Source organism: Rhinolophus hipposideros (assembly GCF_964194185.1).
Source record: "Rhinolophus hipposideros genome assembly, chromosome: 15".
NCBI classification, from domain to species: Eukaryota; Metazoa; Chordata; class Mammalia; order Chiroptera; family Rhinolophidae; genus Rhinolophus; species Rhinolophus hipposideros.
The window spans coordinates 27,539,299-27,563,338 of NC_138061.1; the positions used below are offsets into that span (position 1 = coordinate 27,539,299).

The 24,040-nt window shown below is 39.0% G+C and overlaps 1 protein-coding gene across 2 annotated transcripts in view; it reads right to left on the reverse strand.

The window, feature by feature from the left end:
* Positions 1-18,861, reverse strand: part of ENTPD1 (ectonucleoside triphosphate diphosphohydrolase 1) — a 94,622-nt gene extending 75,761 nt beyond the window's left edge. The window contains exon 1 of one of the 2 annotated variants that reach the window (XM_081074740.1): positions 18,722-18,861. In XM_081074740.1, the coding sequence (XP_080930866.1) occupies positions 18,722-18,737 (16 nt within the window). In that variant the 5' untranslated portion in view covers positions 18,738-18,861. The remainder of the gene's footprint in view (positions 1-18,721) is intronic. The other variant, XM_081074741.1, reaches the window with a different exon arrangement.
* Between the last annotated feature and the right edge of the window lie 5,179 nt (positions 18,862-24,040).

Sequence of the window (24,040 nt, forward strand, 5' to 3'; positions counted from 1 at the left end):
AGACTGTCAGATGATTCCTTGACAGAAACTTTGCAGGCCAGAAGGAATTGGCAGGCCATATTCAAAGTGATGAAAAGCAAGGATCTACAAGTAATCTACAAGATTACTCTACCCAGCAAAGCTATCATTTAGAATCGAAGGACAGATAAAGTGTTTCCCAGACAAGAAAAAGCTACAGGAGTTCATTCCACCAAACCAGTATTACAAGAAATGTCAAAGGCACTTCTTTAAGAAGTTAAAAAAAAAAAAGATAAAATATATTAATAATAAAATGGCAATAACTACATATCTATCAACAACTACTTTAAATAGATTAAATACTCTAATCAAAGGACATAGGGCTGATCAATGGATAAGAAAACAAGATCCTTACATATGCTGCCTACATCAGACTCACTTCAGATTGAAAGACACACACAGACTGAAAGTAAAGGGATGGAAAAAGTTACTTCATGAAAATGAAAACAACAACAAAAAAAGCTGGGGTAGCAATACTCATACCAGACAAATAGACTTTAAAACAAATGTTATATAACAAGAGACAAAGAACCCAGTAATTCCACTACTGGATATTTATCTGAAGAAACCCAAAACACTAATTTGAAGACATATACACCCATATGTTCATTGCAGCATTATTTATAATAGCCAAGATATGGAGGCAGCCTAGGTGTCCATCAATAGATGAATGATAAAGAAAAAGTGGTACATATATACAATGGAATATTACTCAGCCCTAAAAAAGAATGAAATCTTGTCATCTGCAATAACATGGATGGACATAGAGGGTATTATGCTAATTAAAATAAATCAGAGAAAGACAAATATGATATGATTTCACTTATATGAGTGGAATCTAAAAAACAAAATAAATGAACAAACAAAAACAGAAACAAACTCATAGATACAGAGGACATTTTGATGGTTGCCAGCTGGGAAGAGGTTTGGGAGATGGGTGAAGAAGGGGGAAGGAATTAACAATTACATCCCCATGGCTATTTTGTAACTATTTGGTAGTTACAAAATAGTCCTGAGGATGTAAAGCATAGCAAAGGGAATATGCTTTAATATTCAATATTCAGTTAATAGTCAATAATAATTATGTATAATGTCACAGGGGTACTACGTTTATCAGGGTGATCACTTCACTGTTATGTAAATGTATAATTATTATGTCGTACACCTGAAATATAATATTGCATATCAACGGTAATTGAAAATAAATTTTTAAAAATTAAATAATATATGTCAACTGTAATTGAAAACTGAAAAATTGTTTAAAAAGTATTGCACTGTACATCTTGGCAGTCTTCCTCCTGTGCATAATTAATGTCTAAATTATTCAGTTCTTTTTAACAAAATGGGTCTTGATTGTTAAACTTTATAACTTGTTTTTCTCTTAACAATGCTTGTTTCTCTTGTTTGGAAATTCTTTTACAATATCATTTGATTATTGTTTCATGTATGGATATACATTACGTTAGGTTATTTCTAATTGCTCACTATTAGAAACAATGCCCTAATAAATATCCTTGTGGGTACATCTGTATATATATATATATCCAGGCTGCTTTACTCAGGGTTAAGTTCTTAGAGTAGATGTGCTGGGTCAGAGAGTGGACATTTTTAAGGCTTAAAATAAATTTTGCCTTTTGGTATGTGAGAAATACACCCCTGGTTGGGTACTCAGGAGTTATGGCAGGCCTTCCAGAATCTATCTTGAGGATAAACTAGGGTATTTTGCATAGCATATTCTTGACATCTAGGACCATTTTACATATTAGGATGCATCATAAGATACTGCCAATACTTGACAGTTTCTGACCTACAAAACTGTCAACTTCAAATGGTTCAACCTAAGAAACACATTTGTAAAATTGGAGAAGGTATTATAGGTGAAGAAATGGCCAAAGAGTCATTGCCTTTTAAACATTTCTCAGTTTTGGAAGAGCCATCGATCAGTACAACCTGCTTTAATGTGTAGGCCTAGCTGTGCTTCTGCTGAAGGGGTTCAGAATAGGCCTCCTCAAAATGTGCCACTTTAACTTGTGAAACGAATTATTCTGAGCTGAAGCCAATCGAGACCCTGCAGGCTCACGAGAAACTTTTTATGTCTCCCTTAAAAAATTTAAATTAGGGCCTTGCCCATAATAAAGGTTATTACCAGAGATAACTTTTTGTGACCTACCTATAGGGCAGAGCAAACATATAATTACTGAGTATCTGCTCTTCTTATCATCCTGAGAAATGACCTTCCCCCACTGTGAAGCCCTGACATGCTTTATCTCATCCTTATTTCAGAATGACATATATGCCTCATTTTCACCTTCTGTCTCTGAGCCTCTCATGTATGCGGGGTCTCTGCCTCTCTCATGTTATGTGGGGTTCCCATAGGTATGTACATAATTTGGTTCTTTTCTCTTGTTAATCTCTTTCGTGTCGATTTATTTATAAGATCAGCCAAAAGAAACTATAAGTGTAGAGGAAAGTTTCTTTGTCCCCCACACTGTCAGCCTGGTTAGATAGGTTGGGGTGAGTCAAAGTGAACCCCAAGAAGGACTCAATCACTGGAGTCCACTGAAACCTGTAGAGAAGTACTACTGTGAAGTAGGATTTTGGAGAGAAAATATGTAACCAGTTAGGTTAAAAAGAAGTCAGAGAAACTTCAGGAATACTTCAGGTGTAGGAGGGAATGCCCATGGGTGGTGGCTCTTGACTAATGGTGAAACATTTATAGCCCTAAAGGGAAAAGGTATCCGAAGGACACCATCTTCTCTCATGAAAGAAAGGTACAGTGGTTCCTCGGTTTTCCAACGTAATCCATTCTGGAAAACCGTTTGAGTTCTGAAATGTTCGAAAACAACCAACAGCTAGGCCTCAGGATCTTGCACTGAGCAAAAGCCGAGTGACATGTTTGACTACCGAGGTATGTTCGAAAACCGAAGCATTTACTTCCAGGTTTACGGTGTTCATAAACTGAAATGTTGGTCAATGGAGACGTTAAAAAAAACCGAGGTACTACTGTATCTCTAATTGTTCAGAGATCACGCCCACAGATAAATTAAAGAACTAGCTTGGCATAAGTGGGAGCCACAGAGTTTGCAGGAAAAAATTATGTCATCAAGGTCCAAGGAGTCTTACAGGACATCAATAACAAGAGGCAAAAATGTAACAGGACGCATGGTATAAAGGAAAGGGGTCTTTTAAAAGGCAGAGTTGTACTCCAAAACTCACTCAGCCACCAACCAGCTGTGCAACTTTGGCACACTCCTTCTCAACTCAAGACTTCAGTGTTTCTGTCATTTACATACTACTGTAATTTGGAGAGCAATTTGGAAATTCTACTTTTAGGAATTTATCATAAAGAAATCTTCAAACATACACTGAGATCCATCCACAAGCAGTTATTTATAATAGTAAAATATTTGGAAATTTCCTATATGTTCCACAAAAGGAAATGGTTAAAAGAATATATGGTATACATTCAAATGATGGAATACTATATGCAGCCACTAAAAATCATATGATAAAAGCCATTCAATTTTCATGACAAATTATAAAGTAAAATAGAAGATAGCAATCAGTATGCATAATATAGCCCCAAGTTTTTAGAACATAAATAGTAACAACAAACAATAAAAAGTGGGAGAATAAGAGAGACTGGGAAGTTACATAAAGATAAAGAGTATGAGTGGTGAACTAATTTTCTTATTTGCTTTCTATATACTCCAAATTTTCTGTAATAAACTTGTATTATTTGTGTAATTTAAAAAGATAGCAAATGTAATTATTTTTTCTTAATTTTTATAAGTTTACTTGAGCCAAACTGATAACATATGCGGGGGAACAAGATCTCAAATGCTCCCTAATTTATTGTATTTTAATGAAGAGATTTGAGAAGACTCAAATTCCTTCCAGGACTAACATTCATTGAGTCTTTTTGAAATGTCAAATGCAGATACCTAGACCACATTTAAATTGTGATTTCCTACTCCTACACGACCCTACCCTAGTTCTCCTTTAAAGTACAAAGTCCTCCAAATTATTGGGTTTTGCAAACAGATACACCCTCTGAAACCGTAAGACAAGACTGGGGAATGCAACGGTAGGTAAGGGCTTAGGGCTCCGGCTGTCTTCACAATCCAAATCCTGGAGTCAGCTCACTGATAAAGGCACATACCGTGTTTCCCCGAAAAAAAGACCTAGCCAGACAATCAGCTCTAATGAATCTTTTGGACCAAGTCTTACATAATATAATATAATATAATATAATATAATATAATATAATATAATATAATACCAGGTCTTATGTTAACTTATGCTCCAAAAGACGCATTAGAGCTGATTGTCTGGCTAGGTCTTATTTTCAGGTAAACACGATAAGTAAAAGACCCACTTCCTGGCTCTGTAGGGATTCTGGGTTTTCTCTGACAGAAAATGTTTGCATTCCGGACAGTCTGTCAGCACCAGTGGTTATACACCTTTTCCTAAAAGTTTCCATTCCTTAAAACACTTTACAAGTAGCTGATGGTAGAGACTGTAAATAGGATACACAGGACAAAAATAAGCTATTTCTAGCTGTAGTGATCATTTGCTGTACTGTCTGTCAAGAGTCCATTTCCCCTTCTGGTACCAGAGCTCTGAATTTCCTTTGAGGAACCATGCCTCCCTCTCACTCAGTCATGTTCTGCAGATGTCACTGCGTCCTCCTTAGTTCTGGGACGGAGGAGGGGGATGGGAAAGGGAAGAAAGGAGAAGCAATAGGATGAATTCTAGTGACAATTTTGCCCCCAGCACTCCACCAAAAGTGCTCTTATTAAGATCACCATCCGTCTCCACTGTGCTAAATGTAATGGTCAATTCTCAATTTCACCTGATTTGACCCATAAGCAGCATTAGACCCAGCTGACCACTTCCTCTTGAAATAGTCTTTACTTAGCTCCCAGGACACAATACTCTCCCAGTTTATCCCCTGCCCCTCACCCCAAAACTATCTCTCTCTCCCTCCCCCTCCCCCGCCCCTCCCCCACCTCCTCGAATTGTTTCTCCTCTTGTCCCCAGCCTTTAAAGTTGGAGCATCCTAAGGCTCATTCCTAGAAACTTCTTTTCTGTCTACACTCATTCTCTTAGTGATCTTATCCAGTCTCACTGAGTTTAAACATCACCTGATGACCCAATTTTGTATTCTCAGCCCAGTCTTCTCCCCTAAACTCCAGACTTGTATATCCATCTGCGCAATTCAAAATCTTCAGGTCAAATAGGCATTTCTTATCAAACAGGCATCTCAAACCAAAAACGTTCAAAACTGAAATCCCAATCTTCCCACGCAAACCTGTTCCTCCTGTATTCTTTCCATCTCATCTCGAAGCAACTCCATCCTACCAGTTTCTCATAAGGTCCAAAACCCTGGAGTCAGTTTCCTTTTCTCTTGTTTCCCACCCAGATTCAATCAGAACATACACTTGGCTGTAGCTTCAGAATAGATCCAAAATCTAGTCACTTCTCACCACTTCTACTGCTACAGCCGAGAACTGGACACAATCACCTCTCACGTGTATTATTGCAGTCTCTCTCCTTCTGGCCCTTGTCCCTTTTCAGTCTGTTCCTTACACAGCAGCCAGAGTGATCCTAAAACTAGTGAATTGGATCAAGTCACTCCTCTGCTCAAAACCACATTGGTTTCCCTGTTTCACTATAAGTAAAAGCCAAAGGCTACACAGTGGCCTGCAAAGCCCCAGAAGGTCTGATTCAGCCAAACCCACTTCTCAACTCTCACCTCCTTGCTCTCTCCAACTCAGCCACACTGGCTTCCTTGCTGTTCCTTAAACACCGAATTTCTCCTTAGGACTTTGTATTTGTGGGCCCCTCTGCCTGGAATGTTCTTCCCAGAGATTGCCACACAAATGACTTCTTCACCTCTTTAAGGTCTTTCTTCAAAATCACCTTCTATCTTACCATCCTACCTAAAATTGTAATCTCCCAACACTTATCTCCCTTCCCTGCTTGAATTTTCTTCTTAGCACTTATCATCATGGAATATACCATACATTTTACTTTTTTTTTTTTTTTTGCTTATTGTCTGTCTTCTCCCAGCCATCCACCAGAACATAAGCCCAACAAGGTTAAGGATTTTGTTTTGTTTCCTGCTGTATGCTCAGTGCTCAGAACAGTGCTCGACATATACTTTTTGCTCAACAAATATTTGTCGAAGGAGTGAGCCTGTCTCCCTTCTGCTGGCTCTTTATCCATCAAACCTACGCAAGCTCATTCTAACCTTAATCTTCTTCCCTTGATCCAACTCAAATCTCAAGTCAGCTCTCTCCTTCCCTCCACTTCTTCCCGATAACTCACTTCCTGAGTTATCTAAGCTCAATATTCCTACTTTCTTAACTTCTGCTTTTTACCCTCTTAATGTGGCTAAGTATGCTATTAAATCTGTTTTCACCGAAGACACTTCTAAGCTCCAAATTTCCAAACACAATTACCATATTGTACCATTAGAGTTTATTGAGTTTTTGCTGGGGGTAGCGTGCATAAAGAGGCTGTGGGTAGGAAACATTATAAGATGCATCCCAATTCCTAAACATACAGTTATACTGGGGCAGGGGTAGCGGGCAGGAGGGGCTAGGCTAGAAGAGGAGAAAATAGACATCTATTCTCTTTCTTTTTCTTGCCTATTCTGCAACTTTGGTGCTTCTTGAAACCCGTCTCAAAACATCCTCTTCCTTGGCTACGAGGTTCAGGCTCTCTCTTCATCTTTTTCCTACCTTTCTAGAAATTCTTTCTGAATCTCTATTCTTAAATTCTTTCTCTTCCCATCCCTTTATTAATGTTGGTGTTTCCTTAGGTCCCATTGTTCATCCTCTTTTGTTTTCATTCTCTACACTTTCCAGGATGATTTATTCATGCTCACACTTTCAACAACTAGCTCCATGTTCCATCTCCAACTCCCATTATCTCTCAATTTCCACCAGACCTCTCTAAGCTCTAGACCCAAATTTCCAGCAACCAACAGAATATCTCTGCCTTGATGTCTTAGAAACATCTTCTATTTAGCATGTGCCATAACGAACTCTCCCTCCTCCCCCTATCCCGCCATTTCCAGCCTTATATATAAACATTTATTGGCCCAGTCATCCAAATCTAAACTTGAGGGTGTCTTGACATCTCCCTCTCCTTACCTCCCAACAAACTACCTAGCCCTCTACCTCAGACACTGCCTCAGAAATAGTGCCTAAATGCAGCCCTTCCCATCCATCCCCCTGCCAGCAGCCCTTAAATGCCTTAGGTGCAGGTCCTCATCGTCTCTCATCCAGTGGAGTATAGCAGGAGCCCAATACTAGGTCCTCCCATTGCTCACCAATTTCTTGGTTCTCTCCCTAGACTGCTGCCAGAGTGCTCCCACAAAGCCAAGTCTTATGACCACTAGATATGATGATAGCATAAGTGAAAATACTTTGCCACGCTCCCCCACATTCTTGTGAAAATCTCTATCTGTACCCTAAAAGAAACGGTTCTTTTTCCCCAAATTAAATGCCGATGCATTAGAATTAAGAAATAGCACTCACGGCCAGGATCACCTCTTCTCAGACAAGGTAGCATGACCAGGGCCAAGTAAGCAGAGTAAGACTTAGTTGGCCCTCCCAACACCCATTAAGTTGGGAACAACAAAAGTGCACTATGGGAGAAGAGCAGCAGAATGTGATGGGAATTCTGGGAAGCCCTGGGTTTGTTGTTTTGCTTTTCTTTGTTTTGTTTGTGTGTTTGTTGTTGCCTCTGTGAACTGGCAGCCGTGTGTCTACTATGAGTATAAAGCGAGCTCACAACTGATCTCCAACAAAAGGCATTACTCAGGCAAGGCACTAAATGGAAGAGGAACTCCCTCCCCAGTTCAACAGAGGTTTTCTCTCAGTGGGGGAGAGGCAACAGCAAGAAAAGGGGCCCAGAAAAGGGGCCCTCCTAAAAGCCTTTATGCCTCTGGACAACACTAGGACAGACGCCTGATAGTCGTAGCCTCTCTAGCCTCCGAAACATGACAATATGGCAACAGGGCTTTTGCCATCTTTCCCGGTTCCAACTTTTTTTTTGGCTAGAGAATTGTCTTCCCACACAGAAGGGGAATCTAGCATTTGGTGATTGCATTCTTCCAGGATCCAAACAGAATGTGAGGGAGCCAAGGCTAGACCAGGAGTTCCAGCCGTCTCTAACACTGGAGTGGGATAAATCTCCCCTAAGGCTTCCTTAAATAGTTTTAGAATAAGGTAAAAAACACACTCACTTGCAAATACATACAAAAGGAATCGCTTTTCTTTCAAGGATAAGGCCTTAGATTAAATAAATTTTGCAATCAAGTAGAGAGAACAATAGAGGAAAAGCTTGTCTCCAAAATAGATACGCTGCAGCAGCGATGCGAGGGAAACATTTCTTTGTTTATTTTTTTTAGTTAGATACAAGAGGATGTTGCTGTGAAAAGAGAGCAAACTAAGATTAAAAAAAAAAAAAAAAGATTTCATGGAAACTAAAAACACTGTAACTGAATGAAAGTTTATATTGGAGATAATTGAGGAAACCTGAATCAGTGATGTAGAGCACAATCTTATGGAAATAATCTCAGAATACAAAGAAAAATAAATGAAGGAAGAAAGGAAAGGAAAGGAGAGAGAGAAGACAGAAAGGGAGAGAAAGAAAAAGAGAGAAAGAAAGAAAAAGGAGAGATTGGTCCCGAAGATAAGAGATCCAAATAATAGGTCCCTGAAGAAGAAAAGCAAACAAAGCAGAAATACTGATCAAAGTTATGACAAAAGAAATCTGTCTTGTTCCTAAATATTTCTTGCAAAAATCTATGAGAGGAAGTCTATGATGAGTTGTCTTATTGTGAAAATTATCAATATCAGGAATAGAGAACAGAAAAAAACATTCAAAATGAAAAATCGTTCTCCTCAAACTTCTCTATAGCATCACACTTCTCAACAGAATGAAGGACTATTTCCAATTACTTAAGAGGGATAAGATTTCTGTATTTAGACAAGTTACTCTCTTACTACACTGATGCCCTTTCTAAAAAATTACTTTGGTATTCCGACCAGATCATTTTGAAAGGAACCAAACTTAAGATCTCGAGAATGGGAAAAGGCATAGTGAGAAAAGAACTATATTGAAGTCAATTAAATTCATGGAGTGGTGAGTTTGATTATTAATATCTAAATAAAAAGTTAAAACTTTGTGAAATAAATGACTAAAAGAATTTTCAATATTGGAATTTCTAACATTGTCAGATTATATAAAATAAGAAAGGAAGACACAGGGAAGTGAAAAGCATAATATGACAAAACATTAAACACCAGAGAGTAAAACAAGAATGGCAATTAAAATAAATGTAAACTAAATTTCTCCATGAAAACAGACTCAAACTGGATTTAAAATGCCAGTGTTTTACAAAGGTCACATCGAAAATAAAGTGAAAATTCCAGCTGACTTTTTTGTCGAAACTGACAAACTGATTCTAAAATTCATATGGAAATTCAAGGGATCCTTAATAACAAAAACTATCTTGAAAAAAGAAAATAAAATTGGAAGACTCATACTTCCTGATTTCAAAACTTACTACAAAGTTATAGTAATCAAGACAGTGTGGAACTGACACAAAGATAGACATATAGATCATGGAATAAAACTGGGAGTCCAGAAATAAACCCTCACATTTACAGTCAACCAACTTCAACAAGGGTGCCAAGAAAATTCACTGGGAAGAAGAATAGTCTTTTCAACAAAAGGCGCTGGGACAACTGGATATTCACATGAAGTTGAGCCCCTATCTCATATCATACACAAAAATTTCTGAAAGTGTATCAAAGACTTCAATGTAATGGCTAAAACTATAAAACTGAAGAAAACATCAGTGCAGATCTTCATGACTTTGGAGTAAGCAATGGTTTCTCAGATATGACACCAAAAACACCAGCAACCAAGCAAAATATAAATAAATTGGACATCGTCAAAATTAAAAATGTGCTGCAAACAACACCACTGTAAAAGTGAAAGAACAACCCACAGAATGGGGGAGAATTTTTGTAAATCATATATATCTTATAAGGGACTTGTATCTAAGATATATAAATAACTCCTACAACTCAATAATTAAAAAAAAACAAACCAATTAAAATAGGCAAAGGATCTGAATGAACATTTGTCCAAAGAAGATACACAAATAGCCATTAAGCACAAGAACAGATATTCAAAATCATTAGCCATCAAGGAAATGCAAATCGAAGCCACAAGATACCACTTCACACTCATTAGAATGGCTACTATCAAAGAAAGTATAGGCAAGGATGTGAAGAAATTGGAACCCTTACACACCGCTGGTGGGAATGTAAAATGATGTAGCTCCTTTGGAAAACAGTCTGGCAGTTCCTCAAATGGTTAAACGTAAACATATGACCCAGCAATTCCACTTCTAGGTACACGAGTATATTCAAGATAAATTAAGAACCTAGGTCCACATAAAAACTGTACATGAATGTTCGTAACAACATTATTCATAATGTCAAAAAGTGGAAACATCCCAAATATCCATCAACTGATGAGTGGATAAATAAAATGTGATATATTTATACAATGGAATATGTGATATGAAATGTCCAGAATAGGCAAAATGACAGAAAGTAGATTGGTGTTTGCCTAGGGCTGTAGGGCAGAAGTAGGGAGAGAATGGAAATGACTGCTAATGGATACAGCATTTCTTTTTGGGGTGATAAAATATTCTAAAATTGAATGTGATAATGGTTGCCCAATTCTGTGAACATACCAGGGGTACCAAAAAAAGATGACTTGTATTCATCTTTTGTTATCGGTATATATTGAATAAAACAATTTTAATACAGTTTTTCCCGTTCTTAAAATGTGTATACATTTTTTTGGCACCCTCTGTACTAAAAAAACCTGAATTGTAGACTTTAAGTGGGTGAATTATATGTTATGTGAATTATACCTTGAAATAATAAGATTAACAACTACGAGTTTGAATCTCAACTTCAACAATTACTAATGGAGAGACTTTTGTCACTTAACCCTTCATTCTTCAGTTTCTCATTTGTGAGATAGAGACAATAAACAGCACCAACCTCAAATAGTTTTTTGAGAACTGAGTGACTATCTATAAGGTGATTAGAACAGTGTGTGGCCCAATATATACCATAAATCTGTAGGTTAATTAACTAAAGCCACCACCACTTCCATGTATTATAAACTTACTGTATCAGTTTCTGAGGTCTGCTATAACAAATTAGCACAAATCCAGTAGCTTAGAACAACACATATTTACTCTTCTATGTTCGAGAGGTCCAATGTCTGAAATCAGTTTCAATGGACTGAAATCAAGGCATCTGTAAGACCAGTCTTTTCCATCTTCTAGACCGCATTCCATGCATTTAAGGCTTGTGACTCCCTCTTTCTATTCAAAGCCAAAAGCACAGCATCTTGCTTCAGTGGTTACAGTGCCTTCTTCTGTGTCATCTCCCTCTTCTAGGGACATTTGTGATTGCATTTAGAGCCCACCTGGATAATCGCAGTTCAAGATCCTTAATGTAATCACATTCCCAAAGACTCTTTCCATATAACATTAATAAACTCTAGGGATTAGGGGCTATAATCTTTGCAGCCTACCATAGTTGCTATATCAACCAAAAAAGAAAAGAAGAAAAAGAAAGTAAATCTATGAAAAAGTCCTTATGATTATTCTAAGCTCGCCAAAATAAAGCAATTAAAAAAGAGATTAATCAAAAGATGGAATGGACATTTTACACAGATTAAATTAGAAAATATGAGTACTGCACTATTAATTTCTATTTACCAACCCTTATTCACTGGAAACTTTTTGGGTCCTCCCTACCCTACCTTTTCAGTGCAATGCCTAAAAAAATTATTCTGCTGATGACACATTGCTTCAGATGCCTTTTTGTGCATATGTCTGAGTTTTTATCCACTGAGCAATATTGTTCCAGTTTTATGGTTCAGAGATTTTGACCAACACCTATGTACTAAACCCTGCCATTCAGACCCACCTCCTGGCTCTGGCCTCCTGGAGTTTGCCATGGTATTTGGGAGGGAAAGGCTTGGTAATTTTCACTCACACACATCCATTCCATGTCTCCTAAAGTTAGGTAGCCGTACAAGGCCCAGCTGCCTAAGATGCAGTCTGAGAATTTTATCTCATATTCTTTTATCTTTCCCAAGACTTCATTGCCTGGGACTTCTTCTTTGCACCTACTTTACCTTCTTTTTATGTTCCCAACTCTCCAGCACCACCTTCCTTTTCTAATAAGCCACAATAAAAATGATTCACATCTCATTTTTTCCCAGGAACTGAAATTCTCGTAGGTATCAATAAAAGTATGCAAAAGTAAATGCATAGATACTATTATTTCACAAAGGAGAAAATTATGGTTGGGGAGGGATTACCATATAATTGAAATGATTGGATAGATGTATAAATATCCAATTTTATATCTTAAAAACAGAATATATCTTATTCTCAAGTGTTCGTAGATTTATAAAACTCACTATATGCTTAGGTACAAAGACATCTCAGAAATTATCAAGCCATATTCTCCATTATGAAATAAAATAAAAAATTAATTAAAATTAATGATTTAAACAAAAATAACAATCATTTGGAACTTAAAAAATATATATTATCCTGGGTTAAAGAGACGATAAAAAAGCAGTATCAAACTACTTGATAAAAATGTATTGGATCCATTCACAGCTATGTCTCTGTAGAAAATCACTAAGAGAAGATTCGGAAAAACAATTGCAAATATGGCAGAAAAACTTGAATATCTTTATTTTAGGAAGAGCTCACATAAATTAATTTAAAACATAAAACCCAAATAAGTAATAAACAGGCAAAGACGTAAACACACACTATACAAAAAAAGAAGCACGTTGTGTGAAAAATGTCCAAGCTACTGGTAATTAAAGAAATACAAACTAAAACAACATCAAAGTAGTTAAATTATGCTAAAAAACAAAAACACCAAAACTGTCAGAAATGCGGCAAAACAAGAACTGTTTGTGGGAGCATGAAGGGTCCACCCTTGGGGAAAACAACTTGGCAATAGCAATCAAGAACTTGAAAAAAGCATTTACAAATTTTAACCCAGTAATTCTACTTCTGGAATTCTGTCTTCAGCATACAATCTTACATATGAAAAAAACTTCATGCACAAAGATGTTTATTGGGAATGGAAACAACCTAAATGTTCAATAACACGGGGACTGTTGTTAATAAATTATGTGACTATAAAAATAATACTAACCAAGATGATGGAAAATAAATATTTAGTAAACTAAGATGGAAAATACCTGTACTTCACTGCTACAGTAAAAGCCAGGCTTTCAAATTGTACATAGATACAACCTAATGATCACAACACCATCTCATAATTTGTCAGGGTGCTAGTCAAGGAAATGAGAAAGAAGAGAACCCAGGCATAGTAAAAGGAACTGCAAGGAAATACAACCGAGTATTGTCACAAATGATTGTTTTTCTTCTGTCGCCTAATCTATACTTTCATGTTTTCTTTAAATGGGCATGTGCCATATTACTTACACCCTCACCAGATGGAAAGGAATTGTACACATTCTTCCTATGAATCAAAAGGAAACACCTCTTTATGTAGGGCGGGTACTGCCATTGTTCCTGGGTCTCTAAAGTTATTTTAATATTCTACCCTGTTTCCCTGAAAATAAGACAGTCGACATTCAGCTCTAATGAGTCTTTGGAGCAAAAATTAATGTAAGACCCAGTCTTATATTATATATTATATATCTCATATTATAGTAAAACAAGACTGGGTCTTATATTAATTTTTGCTCCAAAAGACGCTGATTGTCTGGCTAGGTCTGATTTTTGGGGAAACACGGTAGCACAAACATTGCAGGATGGAAAGCATGTCAGGCAAACTCTCCCCTGCCTTATTTTTTCCAACAACTTTTTTTTCCTTCATAATTCCCTCAATTTTCCAAACCTAAAGAAAATTCCATTGGTTCTCTCTGCAGCCACTTTGCTTCTCTGTAACTAAGATGAGTCCCACCTTCTGCAGTGTGTAGACAATGCCCCAGGCACTCTGCTCCCTGTCTCAGAACCCTGAGTCCCTTCTACCCCCAGTTCCCTGGGACCCCAAACACCCAGCAAAGGGTTCTGGAGGCAGCCAAATGTTCTGCTCTCAGGTTGGAGGCAGGGAATGAAAGCAGCTTAGGGAAACTTGGAGCCATGGAGAAAAGGTGGGGAGGTGTTTGGGGAACCCAACACAAGGCCTTTCTGTGTAATAATAGTTTGTGTGCGATAAAGATTTAGACTGGTTTCTTGTATGGCAAATTGGGGACCTCAACTTCCTGTTCTGGACATATATTGACTGACTGACTGACTGAATGAATGAATTGAATGAATGAGGCTTCACATTATCCTGCAATGACATAGCTGATCAGTGACTCAAAGTAGTGGCTTGGGGGGAGGGGAGAAGTGGTACTGTGGGAGGGCTTGGTCATTTGGTACCAAAATAAGCCCTGAGAGTAAGGCATTGCAATGACCCTATAACATGGCTAGTCAAAGTGCGGCCTTGGTCTTTGACCAAGACAAAGCTAGCGTTTCTGCTCTTCTGTACTTCCATCAAACCATCAAGGGGTTTGATGATTCTTCACCACAGGGCTGCCCTCAATTTTTGCCTCACTCCAAACTTTTTCAGGGAACAGAGCTCACGAAGAACAGACCCTGTCTGATTTGTCCCAGGTCTCATGTTCAGTCTGCACAGACTAAGCCCAGCACCACCCAACTCAAAATAGCAGGTGGGATTACGTGCCATTTGAACACCCTTAGGCACCATCACTGCTTAAAGACAGTGCAGAAGCAACCAAAAAGACAACACAAGGAAGAAAACACTCTTAAAATGCAGTTTAGGGGGCAGCCGGCTAGCTCAGTTGGTTAGAGCATGATGCTCGTTAACACTCGGGTTGCCGGTTCGATCCCCGCATGGGCCACTGTGAGCTGCGCCCTCCACAACTACTAGATTGAAACAACTACTTGATTTGGAGCTGATGGGTCCTGGAAAAACACACTCAAAATAAATAAAAGTTTTTTAAAAAAATGCAGTTTAGACAAGTGAAAGCAAGACCAATCACCAACCAGCATTTGTAAAATTATTTACCACATGTGCCTAATGACCATGCAAGACAATCATGATTAAGGAAATCGTTTAACATGCAGCCAATTACTTTGTAATGGTTTATTTGATTACATGACTGGTAATCCCAAATTCATAGTCAGGGCTAAACTTTGGACTTCTGCCTTCAGATCTCTAGGATGGACATGTAAATAGGTTCCTTGCTTGAAATGGAAAAGATGAAAGAGCTTCTAACTCTTAAGTCTAGGCTGTGGCTTTGGGGGAGAGAGAAAAGGTCTATAAGTACTGCTGGCACTGGGAAGGGTTGTTGTGGGCACCAGACTCTACTCAGCTTTCTAGGACCAACCCAAGTGTCCCATCCTTGGAGAAATTTTCCCAGAAATCATCACTCCCTATTCTGTTTCTCACAGCATTTTCTTTAGATTTCTATTGCAGCTCTTAGGGAGGTAAGAGAACTTATGCATTAGGAACCCAGGCTAACTATATGAGTCTAAATTCCCCCTCTGCCTATTACTAGCTGTGTGACCTTAGCCACGTAACTTCCCTTCACAGCTGGAAGATGCAAAAACCTGTATCACAGATTTATTGTGAAGATGACACGAGATAATGCATGTAAAAATTACAGTGCCTGGCACATCATAAATACTCAATCAATGTTAGCTATTATTAGTAGCACTTCACAAAGTCTGGCTTCAATTAGAGTTGGTTGTATATATGTCTGTCTTCCCCACTAGACCGTGAGCAAACTGTTTATATCCCACACATCTGGCATAGGGACTTACAAATGGTAGACACATAATAATATTTGTCAAATTGGTTTGAAGGTATGCCAGGAAAAGGAAAGGGAGGGTGCTAGAAATAAATTTAATGTTCTTTATGATGTTATCCAGGATCAACCTCTATAGTGTTTGTTTCTCTTCTATTACTAGAGTACATTATCTTAGACTATGCTATAAAATGGGGCTGCAGGAGACACTATTTCCAGAACCAGATGTTCTGGTCAGAGAGAAGGAGGTTGTGCTATGCGGCATCTGAATCTCCAATTGTCCACTGGCTGAGGGGGGTGTAGGGGCTGAAGTTCAGCCAGAGCTAGACTGGCCAAACTGGGTACCCTGGCATGGGGTCACATCTACTCTAAATATCACCCACCTACTAGGGATGCATTTTGTTTTTCAGTGTATTCACTTAGAGCAACGTCTTTATAGATGGCACAAAAGACCTGTATGTTCTAGTGGAAATGTTACAGCAAACTCAAAGGTCCCCTTTTAGTGGTGGCCGGTTAGCTCAGTTGGTTAGAGCGTGGTGCCGGTTCCATCCCCGCATGGGCCACTGTGGGCTGCGCCCTCCTTTAAAAAAAAAAAAAAAAAAAAGTCCCCCTTTAAACCAGCTTCCTGACTCTTGGATTAATGTTGACTAACATAATACCTAGTTTACTAAATATTTATTAAGTGCCCATTATATGCTAACAATTGTTCTAGACACTGCAGATCCAAAGGTGAATAAAGAATTATAGTAAGGGGCAGGGGAGGCAATACAGTGGGCAGGAATGTGAACATGTTCGACAAGCCACCTTCGGCATTAAGTGGTGAGGTGTTGTAGAAACATCCAAAACAGGGCCTCATTTAAGGCTGGAAGGGTTAGAGAAGGCTTAAAGGGGAAATTAGCAACCAAGATGAAGCTTGAAAGAGTGATCATGACGGCTAACATTTACTGAACACATACTGTATGCATGAGACCCTATTCTGAGAACCTTGCATAAATCCCTCATTTAGTTCTTACAATAACCCTATGAAGTAGATATTATTATTCTCTTCATTTAACAGATGAGGAAACTGAGGCACACGGTTAGTGAATAGTGGAGCTGGGATTCAAACCCAGACAGCTTAGCTCCAGACTAAAGGGGCAGGAGAGGGCCAGATAGGCCTTCAAGGCAGAGTTAAAACTCCTTGCAAGCAGTCTGAGAGAGGAAAGAAGCAAGGTCTTTTCAGGAACTGAAAGTGGCTGGGGGTGGGGACAGAAGTTCAGAAATGACTGGGCTTGCTCTGCAGGTTAGAAGGGAAACCAGAGCCAGGGGATTTCTGATCTAGTCTAGCTGTATGATTCTTGTCACCTAACTCCTCCTGGCCTTATTCTCTCCCTTATGTAAAAGGCAACAATGACAATACCGGGGTTCTGCCACAGAGAAGGGGCATGAGCGCCAAATGAAAAAAAAGTATGTGAACCAGATAGGAAAGCACAAATGCCTTCCCAGACTTGAGATGTCATCAGTATCATTTCCCCTGTAGCTTGAAAGATGTGCAAACCCAGAATTAACGGTGTCGGGGCAGTAGTGAGTCTCTGGAGTGGAGCAGCAGTGTGGTGGAGAAAAGCCCACGGAAGCAGCGTCCAATCGCCAGCCTGCAAAGCCACGACTTACTGTGGATCCTAAGGCAAGGGAGTCTCCCCAAATCCCAACTCCATCGTCTACACAATGGGAATGGGAATGTAGCACTCATTTCAAAAGTGGATGTGAGGAATAAATAACACGTGTAACATGCCGAGAACAGCTCCCGCAGAGGAAAAGTGCTCCGTGAACATTAACCGCTGTCATTATTACCCTTATTAAGCAATCTGTTGGTTACTCCTGCCATTCCTCCGTGTTCTAGGTGATAGAAAACGTGTGGGGATATTAAAAACTAGAGATAATGGAAGAGGTTGGCACCCCTACACACCCACACTGCTGCTCAGATTCTTCCTGGTTCCCACCGGCTGGCAAGCAGCGGGCTCTCGGTCCAGGCAGAAAATGCCCAAAAGAGGTAAAAGACAGACACTGCACAGCATCTGTGCAAACCAGGCTGCTCTGGTAGTTTTTAGACAAAATCTAAATATAGTCAGTCAGATATGCCTTGCTTTTTTAAGATAAAACTGTTCTTCCCCTCCACCCCTTCTCTCCATCCTACCCCCCCGCCCCCCCCCCCACACATTCCCCAACACATCCCAGGAAACTTTCAGTCTTTTGCAAAACGTACTCCGGGGTCCTGTTGTGACAGCCTCTTGCCACATAACTTCTCTAACTCCCTGCAGAGAAGCCTCTACTAATTTCACAACAGGAAAGCACGCAGGAAATTCAAGAACAAAACAAATCTACACACGGTGCCCAACATCTTCAAGCAAATACGCTGAGGTACAGACCCCAAGCAAGATGACTCTGGACTGTAAATGAGGCAGCTGCCTCTTAAACTGCAAGCGGACGGAAGAAGTCATTTGCCTCTAAAAAACCAGATCTGAATACAAATGGTAATGAATATTCATGAGCCCCTTCAGCTGCCTCAGGAGCCACCCTTGACTACCAGCGCAGGGCTTTGCTTCCTAAAAAGTTTCCCAAAAGTTCTTTCTCTGCCTCCTCTCCGGAGGAGAGGGTGGGAAAGTTCATTTAGGGCTTTTTGCCTCTTGTTCTTTCAAGTACTTGCTTTGAGTCTGAGCGTTTGGGGTTTTTTGCCTTTTTTTTTTTTTTTTTGGTTTGTTCTTAAGGATTCGGATCAAATCAATTTCGCTCTTACCCTTTACATCTTCCATAATTGGCAGCTTTTGTTTTCTTCCTCTTTGCTCTTTTTTTTCAGCCTCTGCTTGCTGTGGTCCGTTTCAGCGAGAGAGGTATTCAAGGAACAGAGATATAACCGACCCTCAGGCTCGTGGGAGTGGCTAAATTAGCCGGCCCCATTCGGAAGCAACCTCAACCCCTGTCTTTTGCATTGACTGGGAACGACAGATTGGTCGAGGAGTCTGGCTGCTCATTTCCCTAAAAGCTACAAGAAGGCTTCCCGAGGTTGTGACTTTTGGTATTCTTGAAACACGTATATCTCTCGCGCACTCTCTTCCTCTGTTACAGAAATCCATTCTCCCCCCTTGAAAAATGTATCCTGGCTGCAAGCAAAAATGCTCTTTACTTGTCAGTTTTGAAGCCAGAACACATGAAACTTGTTACCTTGATACCCACTGGGAAAAGTGTGGGACGCAAGGACAGTGTTTCCTGCACCATAAAGCTGAACAGTTCTCCTCCCCTGATAAGCGAATCCCTTTACACAGCTTATTGGACCTGAAGTAGAGCAACGGATCACCCAAGCGACAAACTCGTGGCAAGAGAAGTCGTGTTACTGGACGGAAGGAACCATAGAGGAGGTTACTTTCTGGGAACAGCTCTCTAGCTGCAAGTGGTCCATCTCTTTTCCTAACTCTGGTCCCCTACCTCTGAAGTCTTCTGAGCAGGAAGTGCCACACCCAGGCTTTGCCAAGATAATCCAAATGCAGAAGAGAGGCAAACCGAAACATTTTAAAACTGTGTATACAAAGTTATTTTGAAAACAAGACAAGAGCTAACCCACCAGAGAAAGGTAAGTCCTCAAGTTCCAAGACTGCCTGGGCAGCTTCTTCCAGGTGGATGTCAGAAAGCTTAACATTTTAGGTTTGAAAGAAACCTCAGATATCTAGTCTAACCAAGGTTAGACATGTGGAAAAGTGAAGCACACACTCACATTCACACAGAAAGAGAGCAGGTAGCTGTTCTCTCTTATTTGCTACCATGCTCCCAGTACCTACCAGTTTTTCCCACTGTGTAGGCTCCCAGTAAATATTTGAGGAGCACTTCACTTAATGAATGAATAGCAGCAAAACAGGACCATAGGTCTGGTTGCCTGATTCCTCATTGATGCTTTTTCTACGTTGCTCCTCCAGCATGAGAATTTTTGTCTAAAGCCAATTCTAAAAACCAGTAAGTTTGTGACCATTGAAGATTGTTTTTCACTATGTAGAAAAATATATGCTTAATTATACAGTCATGCATCGCTTAATGATGAGGCTACGTTATGAGAAATGTGTGGTTAGGCAATTTCGTCCTTGTGCAAATATAGAGGGCACTGACACAAAACTAGATAGTATGCCCTACTACGCACGTAGGCTGTGTGGTATAGCCTATTGCTCCTAGGCTACAAGCCTGTACAGCATATTACCATAGAAAACAGCAGGAGATTAAATCAAGCACAAGAGAAAATGATCCAATCGAGACGCTATAAACACAAGACGTATGAGGCTGCTGCCAGTGTATATTGCATAGTGTTTTACAGCAAACCTTTCTTTATAAGTAGGAAGAGTACACTCTAAAATAACAATAAAAAGTGTAGTACAGTAAATACATAAACCAGTAACACAGTTGTTTCATATCATTATCAAGTATTATGTACTTGATAATACACATGCTAGATATTTGATAATACACATGCTAGATACTTGATGATTGCACACGCTAGATGTTAATACATGTACTTTTACACAGCTGGCAGTGCAGTAGGTTTGTTTAGACCCACATCACCACAAACACATGAGTAATGAATGCCTTGTGCTACAATGTCTCTATGACTGGGAGGTTACTAGGCCATAGATAGATAGAAATTTTTCAGCTCTATTGTAATCTTGTGGGACCACCTTCGTATACATGGTCTGTTGTTGATCAAAACATCATTAGGCAGTGCATGACTGTACTTTCCATAGCACTTTAGTAAGGGCAAAGGCTATTTTTTTTCACTTTAGGCATCTCTGTTGTTATCTTGCCCAGTTCCTGGTACATAGTATGTGCTCAATAAATGTTTGATGTTTTAAGAAATCTGGGTGTGTATAACAAGACTCTAACTTACTAAATGGTTCATAGTTACAGGATTTTGCATTTATAATAACAACTAATTAAAGTAAATGAAAAATCCAGTGGACGCCCTCTAGAGCCAGTTAAGACTCCATCTCTAATAAAGAATACTGGCTTGATATTTGTCCTACTGTGGTAAAATTGTTTTTAAGTAACATAATGGGATATTTGGAAAAATCAACAATTTTTATAATGGGTTTATGACTGTCTTGACATCATTGTTTTGGAGAAAAATTGGAAAAAGAGCATGTCCACCGAACATCCTGTGAACTAGAGAATGGAAAACAGACCGTCAAAACTAGAAGGAGAAAAAAATGATCAAGGGGAAGATCCAGAGTGAGTGAGGGGTTAAGTGAAAGAAACAGGCCAACATCTGAACATTGTCAAGGAAAGCCCTGCTTTGGGCACTGGGGCTACCGTTCTCTATTTTCAAACAAAATTAAAATTCAAAGATTCCTATGATGTTATAGGTAGACATCACATCGTCCACTAAAAATTACTTTGACAATTGACTCAGTCTCTTTCAATTTCATCAAGAGAAGCTGTCAAGAGTAAAGTACCCAACTTCTGGTTCAACCAGGAGAGGCAAAATCTAGTACTTCAATCAGAAGCTAAACATTAATGAATGCCAACTATAATTTTATATATATAATGTGATGGTTCAGTGTGAGGTCGGAGGGATAGTGGATGGGGGGAGGGGGGTTCACAGTATGAGGGATATAAATGATGAACGTCTAAGTATTACCTTGTTTTGTACACCTGAAACTAATAAATAAATTAATTAATTAAAAAAAAAAATCTAGTACTTCATAAAAATTTGAAGTTCATCAGAGTTGAATATACTGTAGTAAAATTATGGTTTTAGCTCCCACCTCATATTTTTTGAACCTTTTGAGATTTGATGCTTTTATGGTAACATGCTCTGCACTACAATTTAATTATGTTTTCTGGTGTTCACACGCTCCTCTGCATCATGAAAACACTATAGTTAAGTAAGTTACTTCTCATTTATCCAAGAGTAATGGGGTTTTTGTGCATCTTTTTAAGGGCCCGAGAATTTATCTTAATAAATCCTATTTCTGAACAAAAAAAATACCATTATTTATATTATTGCTATTATTATTTGGAATAGGAAATAGAAAATTAAAACTGCACTCGGAGATGGAGGGACCTGTTAGAAAGAGGTGAAGATAGTCATCTTTCTTTTAATGATAAAATGGTCTTTGATAAATTCTTAGAATGATTGAAGTTTCATTTTTTTTTTCTATCTATACCTTCACTCTCTCTCACTTTGCTGCCCAGATGATCTTTCTTAAATGCATACCTGGTAATGTCATTCCTTGGCTTAAAAAATTCTAGTCTCCTTATCACCCATAAAATAAAATTCACATTCCTATCATGGAATATGTAAGGTCTCTCTCTACTTCTGTAGACTCATTACCTGCCATAGGTCCTTGCACCTCAGAAACGAATTTTAATTCCAAACCCATAGTTCCTTCATGACTCTGCATTGACGTAAGTTGTTCCCTCCACTCGACATGCTCTTTCCCCTCTTGGTCACCCGGTCTACCTACATACCCTTCACCACTCAGCTTAAGCATCTAGTTCTTGTGAGGCTTTGCCCAACGTCTCTCCACTCCTCCCCCAACTCTCCTCCCGCTCTCAAACTTAGCACTGACCCACAGAAGAGATGTCAATCAGATTATCATGAAGTTTTACAATCTCATGTATGTCTCAGACCATAAACCTTGGAGTCACATTTGAATCCTCTTTTCTCACAATCCAAGTCCAATTCTTTAGCGAATTACTTGGTTTCCGTCTTCAAAAATCTATCCAGAACCTGACCTCTTCTTATTACTTCCACTGCTGCCACACTGGTCCAAGCCACACCGTCTTTTGCCTTGGTTATTGTGATATACTTCTCCTAGATTCTGCTCTTAACCCTGGTCAGTCCATTCTCAACCCAGAACCCATAGTGATGCAGTTAAAACAATACAAAAGATTATGTCATTGCTCTGCTCAAAACCCTCCAATGGCTCCCATCTCATTCCAAGCAAAACTAAAGTCCTTTTCAATGGGCCTGCTCCTCTTCATCTCTCTGACTTTTTTTTCTACTACTTTCCTCTTCTTGACCACTGTGTTCTAGCCTTGAGTCAGCACCTGCTATTCCTTCTGCCTGGAATGCTGTTCTCCCAAATATCCACACAGCTCATTCCCTTATTCCCTATAAGTCTTTACCGAATTATTACCTTCTGCCGCAGCACAAGATTGTGATCTCTAAATACTATTTTCCACTAAAACAGAACCAAGGCTCTTTGGAAAAATGGCTGACTCCAAGTCTGAAGCAGGAAGTGTATACGATGAGACTGGAATATTTTGTCACACCAGAAAGCGAGGACACTATCGAAAACTACTAAGATTGTATCAAAAGGACTCAGGAGCCAACTTCAAGTGGCCCCTACTAGCCAACGTAGTAAGAATTTGAGCAGCAATAAGAAATAATAACTGAAATGGATTGAAACACATCAGATACATCGACACCCAGGTGTTCATAGAGATACTATAAAGAAATCATTGTTCACCTTTGGAACCAATTCATTATTCTGAAAACAAGTAAATAAAAGGGGGAAGTATCAATACTCAACATGCCTTTGTTGCACAAAGGGTGCCACAAGACAACCAAATATTTGATGAGGGAAAGTTTCTCTTTAAAGTATTCTAGATAATGAAAGATAAAATTGATAGCATTGGGCATCATCATTGTACAAATACCTAACAAAGTAATGAAGCTAAGCAATAATCAACAATGACTGCTGATGTCACTAAAGGGAGTACAAATATTCATTGCAGGCCTTTTAAGGTAAGCACACACGGTACCCTCTGAAGTAGTCTTGCCGAAAATATGGAAGCCTCTGGATCTAACTACCAGTTTATAGGATACAGAGCACAGAAAACCACATTAAAAGACACTATAGGAATTCAATCAGTAAAATTTAGTCTGGAGGAAACACTATAAAACAACTCAATTTTTTAACAAACTGCAAGGAAGAAAAAAGAATGAGGTACCTGTAAACTAGATGAGATTTAAAAGACAAACCAACTAAATGTAGTATCTGGATCTTAAATTTTGATTCAAACCAATTTAAAAGAGACTGAGACACCTGAAAACATTTGAACATTGGATATT